This window comes from Buteo buteo, chromosome 1 (assembly GCF_964188355.1).
Source record: "Buteo buteo chromosome 1, bButBut1.hap1.1, whole genome shotgun sequence".
Classification (NCBI taxonomy): Eukaryota; Metazoa; Chordata; class Aves; order Accipitriformes; family Accipitridae; genus Buteo; species Buteo buteo.
The window spans coordinates 6,729,452-6,741,295 of NC_134171.1; the positions used below are offsets into that span (position 1 = coordinate 6,729,452).

Consider the following 11,844-nt stretch of genomic DNA (forward strand, 5'->3'; position numbering starts at 1 on the left):
AGAGAATAATAATGGAGAAAGCAATGTGCGCTGGAAAAACATGGGATTCACGGGAGCGTTATCAGGGCTGACAGTTCCTTCTGTCTCCTTTCGCAGTGGAGCAGCTGGCTGGAGGAGAAAGGGAGCAGCGCACATTTGCCTGATCCTGTATGCTCTCAGCTTCAGCAGCCAGTGTCTCTGCACTCCGGTCACTGAATGCTCAAATTCTGGTTTGCCAGCACCCCTCCATCCTGTCCCATTTGAAGTCCTCTTTTCCCTGGGGAAAGCCGTTGTCTCCTCACAGTGGCACATGGCTGGAGGTGTGGTGTTGGGCCACTGTGCAAACCTCAGTGAGGCAGTTTAAAGAAGTCCTGACCCACTTTTACTATCTGGAAACAAACTGCCTAAATTCCAGCCTGCAGTCAACATCTGGGGGACCTCCGGGGAAGAGGGCAGCTGGGAGCAGTCATACAAATTGGGGGCAGTACTTGGCCTCCAGGCTGCAGATTTGGGCATGCTCGGTTCAGGTTTTGCTGAACAAATAGTATTTAAAACAAACTTTACTCCATTTTTTGTTGGCTTAGAGAGGCGCCAGGGACCAGCTTCCACATCCAAGATGGCCTAAGCTAGGCTCCTCCTGGGTAGCTCACTTCCCAAGTGGAAGGATAAAATAGTAATTAAAATAAAATGTTCCTGTACTGTTTTGCCATGTGGTCTAGAGAATATTTAATTTTCTCCACAGTGTAGTCTTAACGCTATAGTCATATATAGAAAAAAAAAACAATTCAGCATTATCCTGGGCCTCTCTGCAACATTACTATCAGCATTTTCAGTACAGCGGGGAAAAAAAGTCAACTTCCAGCTCTTCCTGGAAACCTGTGATGGTGTCTTTCAGCCTGTCCATGCAAATGGTGATAAAGTGGTAGAAACACAGGGTCAGTGGCCAGAGGATGGTGTGCACCGCTCTCTTGAGCTGCAGCCGCATCCTGTGCACTGAACACAAGGGCTGAGAGCATTTAGCTGCTGACTTGAATTTGGCACTGGAGAGAACCCCAGTAACCTGCTCGTGACTCATGGTGTTGCTGTAGCCAAATCACTTTCGCTTTGTCTCTCTGTTACCCAACTGAAAGAGCTGTGGGAGAATTCAGTTCTTTTATGCTTTAAGAATCTAAATTGATTAATAAGTATTAGATGTTTAAGAATCCTCTTTGGTTTTAGTCTTTGGGTTTTAGTCTTTGGTCCAGCAGAGCCTTCCAGTCAGGCTGAGACAAGAAGCACAGAGCATTATTTCTATGTGTGTTCATACAACAGTGTAAGTATAGAGCCAATAATTGTGATTAATGCCATCTAAACAGCAAACACTTCCACTCCTGACATGTTTCAGAATGAAAAAAAGCCTAATTATCAGTTAAACAGGGAAAGCTCCAGCCCTGCTGATAGGAAACCGTGGAGATGCAGAAAGCTTGGTCATGCTGGGTGTCCTCTTCTGTACCTTGTGCTTTGGACTGTCCGTTAAAAATACCGACTTGCTTCACTGTCCGGATTTAAGGCAGCAAACGGATTGTGTTGTGCAACATCACCAGTCCCATAAAGTTCATGCCCTAAGTTATAAGGATAAGAACCACCAAGCAGACGTTCGTGGTCTGTAGTCATGGTGGTGTCCCACAAACAGGGTCTGTTTACCTGCTGTGCAAGCCAGTAACACACAGAGTCAAGGTATTTTCAAATTAATTTCATTGATGCACATGAATGGGTGCCTGTCTCAAGACAGCACACCCTTGTCTCAAAATTCCTCACATTTATACACTTAACTAATACATATTCATTATTATTTTCCTTAATGATTGGTTCTTTCTTCTTCACCCATCATGTAAATTAGTGCGCAGACTCTGTTCTCCTTCATTGTCTTCTTTTGAGTAGGTGGTATCATTTGAGTAGGTAGTCAATGAGTTGGTGGTCCCAATCTCCCCCTGCAGGAATTACCTTTTACCTACTTCTTCCCTAATCTTGGCAGTTCCAAGCGGTTCTTCAAGGTTTATTGACCAGACCACAATCCATTACCATTTCTGACATAAGCATAAACCCCCATTGTCTAGTAGGTAGTTCCTAAACCCTAAATCATGTCTAGTTATTGTTTCCCTATTTTAAATATTAACTGGTGGGGGTTGTAAACAGGACTTTAGAAGCTCCCTGGTTATTTCGATCATATTATACATATTGATTGATAACAAGGGGGCCATAATCTGCCTTCAGATCCATCAGTGGAGTTAATGCTCCATAAGATTTACTCCAGAGTGACAGAAGAGAGACCTTTCCCTGCTGTGGTCTTGCAGCAATGTACCCAGTTGCTGAGGGTCCATTCAATGGCTGGTGAAGCTTTTGGTTAACTTCAGTGGATCTCAGACTGGGTGCTTGGCTTGAGCTCTCTCAGCTTCAAGTCCATTAGTGCTGCTGTGCTTCATATTTCTGCATCCCAGGCAGCTCTCTCTATACTGACCAGAGGGTTTCAACACTCATTTGGCATCTTCTAGAGGATACACCTTCTGGAAGCAGCAGATGCAGGAGCTAGGAATGGAACCAGCGATTCAAGAAATCAGCTATTTTATTTATCCCTGAACCAACCAAGCAAAAAAATGTCTTTCTAGAGTCAACCTCCAGAACATCAGAAGCTGTGAATTTAGTCTCAATTCTATGTAAACCAATCCAAATAGAGCTTATAATGGCTTCATAAACAAGAGCCTTTTGTTTTCTAACCCCACAGCTGCTATTACTAGAGTGTGATGTGTGAACGTTCTGCCTATTAATCCCTGGAAGATGCATGGCTTTGCAGTGAGGTGGCATTTGGCAGAGTGTGAATCAAACCATCACTGATTTCCTCATGCTTTGTCTTCACGTTTAGACTGTAAATGGCCATGTTAAATAGGTGTGGACAATAAGTATGAAAAGCCACCTGAGGCAAACTGTGAAACAAAAAGCTCTGTGTTCTCAGATGATGAAGAGAACGATTCATTGGATTGTGCATCCATGAACAAAAGGCCCAAAAAGAAGGATCAACCCCTTGAGGTACTTCCATATTGTCAAGGATCCTCCTTCCATGACATTCCTTGAATCTTCAACTGAGTGAACATCTCTCTTTGCTCTAAAAACACTGAGTCCAAACAATACATTTTGAGTCTTTCAAGGGTGGGTCTTGCTATGGGTTTGCTCACTTTTCTGCATGCGTGGATTTCCTGAAAGAGGTCTGAATTTGTGCCTGTGGAGATAATCATTATACAGGGCTTTGGAGCTGGATCTGAATTGGAAAACTTGGAGCTAGCTCTAAACCATGTGCTAATGTGAAGGTATTTGGGTGAGATGCTTTGGATATCAACTGCTAGTTGATTTTTCATGTCTGTAGGGGAAAATATATTCTCACCCCCAAGGCAGGGTAGCTATGGTGAGAACAGCCAGCACCCACAGCCAGAGCTCTCACAGTTCAGAGCCCAGTCCTTCTCGCTTGAGTTCACACCTAACCAAACCCACCGAAACCAGCAGTAGTTCTTCCTTCATGACTTCGATATGTTTTTGAATCAGGCATTGTATTTACAAGTATACTTTAAGTTGCTTCATGGAAACAAAAGAACTAAAGGAGATGCAGATCTCACAACATGGTTTGCCAAAAGCAATTTTAGCAACCTTTTGTTGTGGAGGAAATAAAACCTCCATGGGAGATGCTGTAGGCAAAGACTCCTTCCAGATCTGGGCAGGGGGGATGGAGCCACAGCCAGCAGCTCTCAGATCTGAGCCGGGAGATCTCCACCATGGGGGAGCTGGGTTTGTTCCACCCTCCCATTTGCTCAGTGTGAGGGAGCGGGAGTGGTGTGGTTTGGTTAGCAGCTGTATGTCCTCCTGGTGGGTTGTCCTGCCTCTAGGGGCTCTCACCAAAAGCTGGGCTGCTCTGTTCTTACCTTGGAAAGATGCAGCCTCTCTAGCTACTCTCAGAGCTGTCTAGTGGCCTCCCAAAGGAGGCAGATCTATTAATTTCTGATTTAAGAGTCTTTACTGTGCAATTAATGGCTGGTTTGCTTTAAGAGCCATGTGGCTTCCCAAAGAGCAGCCTTCTTCCAAGCTACAGGAGGTACTGCTCTAGTTGTCCGGCTGTGTCCCAGGGCTCCTGGTTTACAGATAGCTTCTCTGAGCCAGCAGCTATGGAGGCTGGTGTGGTGCAGGATCCCTGGCTGCCATGCATAGCAGCTTTCTTCCTCAGCTCTTCTCCTCCAGCTGTGCCTTTCTGGGTGCAGCCATCCCATCCAGGTCTGTTGTGGTTTTGAGGATTTGCAGTGGCAGCTTGGGGTAAGATTTCAGGCTTGGAAGATGGGGTGAGGTGTTGGATTAATCCCATCTCTGCGAGAAACTACTTTGGTTTATGGGCAAGCTAGAAGAAATGGAGATTTAGATGGACTCTAAACAAAACCTCGCCATGCTGCAGTTCCTTAGCTGTATATCAATGAATATTTATACTTTGCTGCATCATGGGAATGCAGAAACACAGCATGATCTTGGGTTTGAAAGTCCTATAAAATACAAATTACAAAGTCCTCACTTATGAATGGTAGGATCCTGTCAGAGTCTTACAGGTGAATAGGTTGATGCTGTTAAAGAAAACAAGAATTTGGATATTTATGTAAATGGAGTAGAAGAGCTCACCAGGCCTTGCAGTGTTACATGGTGTTATGACAAGCTTCCACACTGAGAATTTGTGCTCCTCCACAACATCTGGTAACCATTTCTTTTTGTGAAGCTCACAAGACACAATGCCATGCCAAAGCTCTTCTGAGACAAGTATGCACTGCACATTAGGGTGGTTTGGGTTTTTTTGTTTGCTAGTCTAACTAGTTTCTGTCTCAGTCTGGAGAACAGGGCTAATCATAGTAAACCAATTTCATAAAGTTGGTCTGGCTCCTCCTGGGTGTTCAGGGCTCTTTTTAAAGCTCTCTGCATCAGCTGACTGCAAGGCAGAATTGCAATAGTTGGCTTCTAAAATAATTTCAATGGATTTTGTCTGGCCTGTTTCCCAAGCAAAAGGCTGATATTTTAAAAGAGTTCTGCCTTGTGAGAATTATCAGGCTCAGTGTGTTTTACCTTGGGGACCCCTTCAGCTTTGTAATGCCCCAATGAGCTGTACCCTCAGAGGGGCTGCGGCTGGACTGGACAGTGCAGGGTGGGCTGGGAGACACCAGAGCTGGCTTCCTGCCACCAGTTTGCTCTCTTGATCCAGGAGCTGCTGTAAATGACACCAATTTGTCCTGCCTCCTTTGACCCTTATGTTATTAGCGATCTTTAGCCACACCTCTAACCAAGTGCCAGAGGGGAAAGTGTTTGTGTAACCTGGGTAAAGGACTACAACAGGTTTCTTAAAGCAGTCTTCAGCTGGTCATTCATTAATGATCTACGGGGCCAAGATCTGCTTCTCCACTACTTTGCACCCGAAGAGGTGCCACAAAGATGGGTGAGTTTTAAGGAAAGAAAAAACATTTCCTGTTATGCCACTGTAGTTTTCTCTTGCTTTTCTGCAGGCACCGCCTAGGACCCTTAGACCTCGCTTCAGGAAGAAAAGTACCTCGTCCTCTGCCACTGAAACAATGTGAGTGCAATGAGCCAATAGCACCAAGATCCACAGAATGTCTCTCTTCTGCCTTAAAGAGCTACTCGTTAATAATGTAGGAAACAGCAGTGGGATGGATGTGCTTTGATGTACAGCATTGTAGACATGGCCTTTCTCTTTCCTCTCTCTGTATCCTTCTGTTACATGCTTCTTGCGTTTGTCCGTGGCGTGGGTAGGACAGTCTGGCAGACACCTGCAGGTTAAGAGTCCTTGTTTCGTTTGCAGAGTGTACACCCACTCACACTAATCCTGTAAGGCTGTACATTTACAAGTCTCATTTGTGTCTGCATAGCTCTAGCTCTCTGAATGCACAGTGGAAACAAAAATAATCAGTTATTCATAATGATACATTGACAGTGTATTTATTTATGGCTTTATCATTAATGAAGTGGATTTGCAGAAGCCATGGATTTCTCTTTCCTCCCTTCCTCCTCAAGACTGTGAATGATGTAGCAAATGTCAAAGTACTTTGACTGTACAAAATGTCCAAGATTCATTAGCAAAAGCTGAGCTGCAACTCTGTTTCTCTTTCTGCAAGTAAATCACCTGTTCTGAGAAAATCATTGTGCTAAGACCATAGAGACAGAACCACTTACAGAGGATGAGGAAGAGGTGTGCAAGAGAAAACATATGGTTTCAATGATGTAATGAAGGGGGAGTCTTAATTTTGATCAGACTGAGCCAGGAGAGTATTGTGTGGAAAATGATGGCAGCTAGAAGAACTAGATCGTATTGCTTGTGGCAAATGTTCTACTGCCAGTTTTAAAGGGTAAGCAAGCCAGGCTTGTACTAGCTGCAGCGACAGAAGTTAGAATCACTTTAGTGATGCACTTCCAGGGGGAAGCGCACCTTTCTCTCCTGCCTGCAACAGTGTCAGTCCCAGCGCTCTGCTTTCCTGGTGAGGTGCTGCTGTTTTACTTGCACAAGCAGAGCAGGACGCTGGGTCTGAGCTGCTTTTTGAAGCCTGGAGTTTCACCTGTAGCGTGGAGTTTGGTTAGAACCACAAGAACCAGATGGAGTGGTGTATTTGTATCCATATATAAATGAGAAATATAAAAGAAGAGGAAGACGTGGTAGGGTTTGTGTATTTGTGCTTCAAGTTGGTGTCTCTTGTAAGTGTTAAGCATGTGAGATTCACACATAAATTAATTACGTGGCCCTTTGTGTTTGCTCTTGGACCTGTCACATAGACTAGAAAAACATTTAGCATTATGTAGAACATGCCATTACTAATGGATCAATACACGGGCTTGATGATGAACAGTACTGTTAATCTAGTTCAGGTGCAGCCGTCCAGGATGCCAACAGCCGGCTGGAGTGTATCAGGCTCAGAGATAAATCTGAAGTGGTCTTTGAAACCTTTTCTCTGCCAGGTATGCATCGATAGCCCAGCTGTCCCTGCCTGATGGATCCCTGAGGTTTCCCCCAGAGCTTCCTACATATGTAGGGAAGAGAGAAATAAATTACACGCACACACAAATGTTTATCTGACCTGGCTAGGAAGTGGAAAAAGCAAGCAGGTATTTCCTGTGTCTGCCACGATATTTGGCCTCATTACCTGAGAATTTTATTTCCTTTACATGTGCTAACTCAATCATATTTTGCAATGGCTAAGAAGGAAAAAGTCTTCAGAAAGTAAACTGAAAAAAAGTAAAAACAACAAACCTGTCTAAATAGCAGTTACAGAAGAGTCAGTCCTTGGAAGATACTCAGCAAAAGCTTTGAGGAGCTAAGCTTGTGTGTTTTGTTTTTAAGCAGATTTAGAGTTTATTTGATTTCTTTTGGCAAACATGAAAAAGAAATAGAAAAACTGCCTGCAGTGTTAGCAGAAAATAAAATCCTGTTGCAAGCAAGCTACATTTCCCTGCTATGCAATGGGCTGCCATAAGATAAAAAAGAAGCTGACAAGTTTGCACTCAATTATGCCAAAAAACCCGACAACATAGAGCTACATAACATCTGACAAATTCTATTCTCAGACATGCTGTATTAACATTGATTCTCACTAAAATTATTAAATGTGCGTCTAATCTGCTGTTTTACTGTAAACTTGACTGTTTAGCATTTCTTAAGTGCTGAGGTGAAATTGTTGACAAGGGAGTTGCCTTATATCTCTCAAAACATTCACTGTATAAATGAGAAAATAAACCTTTTCATATCTCTGGCAAAAATATATTAATTTATCAACTGAGCTGTATATTTGTGTATAGATAGACAAGAAATGTGAATGCCTAACCACGTACACTTAGTGCTGTAGTGTTCTGTATACAGAAGAGAACGGTCATTTGCTTTTGATTCCTCATCTTTCACACACAGGTTGTTTACAGGTGTTGCCCTGAGTCTGTCATTTCACTCTTTGGCTACTTGCGTTCATTCAGAGTAAACACCAGACATGGAGTCTTTTGTTCCAGTTTTTCTCTTGAGCCTCTGCCAAGGAAGAAGCCCGATGCAGTGAGTTGCCTTCCTGCGCTGATGCTGACCCCTCCTGGCAAACGAGAGTTTGCAGGACTCGAGCAAAGAGAGGACGTACAAGGCTGAAGTGAAATTTGCATTATTTCGAGCAAGTAAATTGAGGCTGAGGGAAAGGAAACTGCAGCTGAAGATGGTCCATGGAAAACGGGCCAGTGAATTACCTCACCCATTTACCATGAATTCACCTTCATTATGAGGAGAATATGCTTAGAGCAGCTCAATGCAGTCCTCCATGCCTCCTTTCTTGTTGTAGGGGCCAGCGTCAGCGCAGTTACAGCCATCGCCAATTGCTGAATCAGGATCACATCAAATATAGACAAGACAGACTTCATGTGTATCACTGTCACCTTGGAATTAATCCCACACTAACCTAAATTGTGTAAGTAAGTGCAAACCCAGCACAGAAGGAAAGGAGAATCGGGTTATTTATTCCTATTGAGAGGGAGAAAGCTGCTTGGAGAGGTGCAATGCTCCCTAGCCTCATGTAAACAACCTGCTGCCTCTGACTGCTCTCTAAAGTAAGTGTTCTCATGTAGTGATGAAACCCTTGTGCTTGTGACCAAATGCTCGTTAATCACAGCCTCCTTTTTGCTGTTTGTTTTGGGTACCCGTTTTGCATCTAGCACCATATTTGAAATAGCAGAGAACACTACGTTGGGATTCGCGTTTAGACAAACTACTTAAGGATCATAATTGTGCACTTCATGTGATTTCTTTCCTGTGGTTGGTAGAAAAGATCTGTGATGAAATGGTACACTTAATGCCTCACAAGGATGGCCACTACAACAGTATTCCAAAGGTTGATGTTTTGCTGGTTTTGTTATACTGCTTGATATACATCTTGAATAAAGTCTTAATCTTTTCTTTAAAAAAAAAAAAGAAGAAAAAAGAAAACATCTTTAGTCTGTTCAATGTATCTGGCAGGCCAGAATAATTACTTTGATTGCTGTATTATTTTTATCTCAATTCTGGCTGACTGTATATAGATGTATTCACTAAGTGCTGCATGTCCTTCAGAACTTCTTTCTGTATTATGAACTGGAAAAAAAAAAATACAGCTACTGAACACTCTGAGTAACTAGTGAATTCATTGAAACACTACAGCCTTGTACAGCAAACCATCTCTTGCTATACAGGTGGCTCTGGAGCTGACAACCAGGGACTATCTGCTTAATAATGGGTTAATTATTAGTGAACCTTTTGAAGCTACTGCTAGAAGCAACTGCTTTTCATACACTTGCTGGAGTATCCACTTTGTAGAGAAAACCTCCGGTCTAGCCCTTAGCGAAACCAGACACTAGTTGCATTGTACACTCCAAAGAGACTCTATGATAAATCCTTGGGTTTGCTCCATATATACACATGATCAGCATGAGGTATAATTAGGCTTAAAGACTAAAAACAAGAAAATACTCAGAATTGGCTGCTGGAGGGTATAGTGTAGGACCCAAAGAATATATTCTACTACTCAAAAACCAACCCAGGCTACAAAATGTGAGTCCTGTAATGAAGTTTGGTGGCTAATACATTTTTATATCAGTTATAAAAACTGCATGTAGCCATGAAACACTGTTTTGGTTTTTTTTTTTTCTATGCTCTCTAGCATGGAGATATGGCAACAGCTTATCTGGTACTGTGACAGGCAGCAATACTGAAACAGACCCTGCTCTCCTTTCTCCCCTTCCCCAAGGAGACTCCATTCAGTGACCTACCAATAAGTATGGGCATAGCAAAATGCATCCTGGGGTTATTTAAGTGTGTTTCTTTTAAAAATTTTAAGATTAAATATGTTGAATTATTCACTTTTAGTGATGTTTAGACTATTCATCCATGTATGTATGTTACACACAACCACAGGAAACCAACAGACGTCAGAACATGTAGGTGACCAGCTGGACCTCTGCTAAGTAAAATACCAATTGCAGCTCAAGATGATCTTGAATATTCCTTTATTTTGGCCACTGATACTCACAATTCTCATCAGATTATATGCATATGTTTATTTAGAAAAGCAACAGGTATTACAGATTTATGTTCTAAAATTCAGACCATATGACATGTACCACCACCTCTTTCCTAGAGTTATGCAAAAATGAAACCAAGATTTCTACACACGAAGATTCGTGCGATCATGATACTTCTGGTAGGGATCATTAACGTACCAGTTTCTTCTTTTCCAGAAGGAAGTGGTCATTTTGTCAAGGAGTTTACATTGTGTTCTAGTGCACAACACCAGCTCTCTCAAACGCTTTCTCTGGGCGGCTGACTTCTTCCAGAGTTTCTTCTTATAACCAGCCTGTCAGAAGAAAATACACAAAAGGCATTTAAGTGGGTCACTGCAAATACATACATACAGCAATACTGATAAGCAAACCAGGACAAATTCCCCACTGTCAGTAAGATGGGAGTGTCTCTACAGAGCTTTTTTAAACTTCCCTACTAGCTACTACCCTGTAATGGAAGGAAAACAATTAGTCCACTGATTGTAAAGGACACGCTTTTATCACAAAGAAAAGTCCTTACCTTTCTCCTAACCCAAAGGCCATTGTGCAGCCGGAGAAACCTATCGATGACAGCCTTCACAGTTTTCCTCTTCCCATTCCGTAAGCTACAGTAAGTGAGAGTCCTCACTGGCTGTTGAAGTATACTTGGAAGTAGAGATGTGACACTAAAAACCACCCCAGAAACAGGGTGGGGGAAAAAAAAAAAAAAACAAACCAGGATTGAAACATCTTTTTATAAAAGTAATCACTGGATTTTCCACACACAGAGAAATCACAAGTGGCTGTGGCTCGTTGGAAGGTCAACAAGAAATGAGCTAACATTACAGCACACCACTTAATGAGCGCGTATGTGTGAATGCTAACTGCAACTATAGTCAAAATTAATCTCAAAGTTATTATTCCACACAGAACAGCTTCTTCCATCTACTAAAGGTGGTTAAACACTCAAGCGCAACCACTCAGCTGTTACTGGCATTCAGGAATTACTTTTAGATTATTAATTATCAGCAAGAGGAACAGTGGCAATTACAACAAGGCTGTTTGCAAAGCCTATGCCTGCGAAGTATACTCCGTTTTAGGTCCCGCTTCAAGCATTACGTTTAAGATAAGTGGGAGATTTGGGGCTAAAAGAGAGACCCGTTTGCTAAAACAAAAAGCAGCCCAGGAAGCCCTTCAAAGCGCTTTATACGAACCTCCTTCGACCGGCGAAGCCCGTACCTGCTGAGGACCGGGGGGGTGCCTCCCCCCGACAGGTTCCCCCACAGCACCCGCGGTTTCCACAGCGGAGCGGCCGCTGGTACCCGCACCAGCCTGACGCACCGGCCGGAGAGAGCGCTCCCCGCGCCGGGGCAGCGGGCGGCCCACGAGGCCCAGCGACCCACGATCCCTGCGGAGAACCAGACCCTCAGGAGACGCCCCGCGCTGCCGCCCCGCGCCGCCATTTCACAGGCAGCCCCCGACCCGACATGGCCGCCCGCCTCCCCTCAGCCGCCGCGCGCCACCGACCCGCCACAGCCCCGCGCGCCGCCGCCGCCGCCGCCGCCATTTCCCAGGGCCCCGGCTACGGCAGCCGGCGAAGGTCAGGCCGCGCCGGGGGCGGGGCGGCACCGTGCCCCGCCCAGCGGGGGCGGTACCCGGAGCCGCCTCTGACCGCCCCGTCCACTCCCGCGCATGCGCCACCGGGGCCGCCCCCGCGGTCAGGGACACCCCGCCAGCGGCGGCGGGATGCGTCATTTGCATATGGCC

General features: G+C 44.3%; 2 protein-coding genes across 11 annotated transcripts in view; one reads left to right on the forward strand and one right to left on the reverse strand.

Annotated features, from left to right (window-relative positions):
• Positions 1 to 9,169, forward strand: part of REEP1 (receptor accessory protein 1) — a 71,327-nt gene extending 62,158 nt beyond the window's left edge. For 4 of the 10 annotated variants that reach the window (XM_075051744.1, XM_075051381.1, XM_075051299.1 and 1 more), the window contains 3 exons: positions 2,903 to 3,042; positions 5,535 to 5,602; positions 6,997 to 9,169. In XM_075051744.1, coding sequence (XP_074907845.1) covers positions 2,903 to 3,042; positions 5,535 to 5,602; positions 6,997 to 7,114 — 326 coding nt within the window. In that variant the 3' untranslated portion in view covers positions 7,115 to 9,169. The other 6 variants (XR_012653666.1, XM_075051654.1, XM_075051832.1 and 3 more) reach the window with 6 other exon arrangements.
• Positions 9,170 to 10,027: 858 nt separating this feature from the next.
• MRPL35 (mitochondrial ribosomal protein L35) lies at positions 10,028 to 11,735 on the reverse strand. Its single transcript, XM_075040593.1, has 4 exons — positions 11,605 to 11,735; positions 11,317 to 11,485; positions 10,619 to 10,763; positions 10,028 to 10,391 (listed from the first exon to the last, which is right to left on the reverse strand). The coding sequence occupies exons 1-4, from the start codon at positions 11,642 to 11,644 to the stop codon at positions 10,203 to 10,205; spliced, it is 543 nt and encodes a 180-aa protein (XP_074896694.1). The 5' UTR covers positions 11,645 to 11,735; the 3' UTR covers positions 10,028 to 10,202.
• Between the last annotated feature and the right edge of the window lie 109 nt (positions 11,736 to 11,844).

What these genes read in the sequence shown, in the direction of transcription:
- MRPL35 (XM_075040593.1), bottom strand. Translation starts at nt 11,644, where the DNA reads ATGGCGGCGGCGGCGGCGGCGGCGCGCGGGGCTGTGGCGG. An exon ending in GGCGCGCGGGGCTGTGGCGG is followed by an intron (nt 11,486 to 11,604) that starts GTCGGTGGCGCG and finishes GGTTCTCCGCAG; the next exon opens with GGATCGTGGGTCGCTGGGCC. An exon ending in GCCTTTGGGTTAGGAGAAAG is followed by an intron (nt 10,392 to 10,618) that starts GTAAGGACTTTT and finishes TTCTTCTGACAG; the next exon opens with GCTGGTTATAAGAAGAAACT.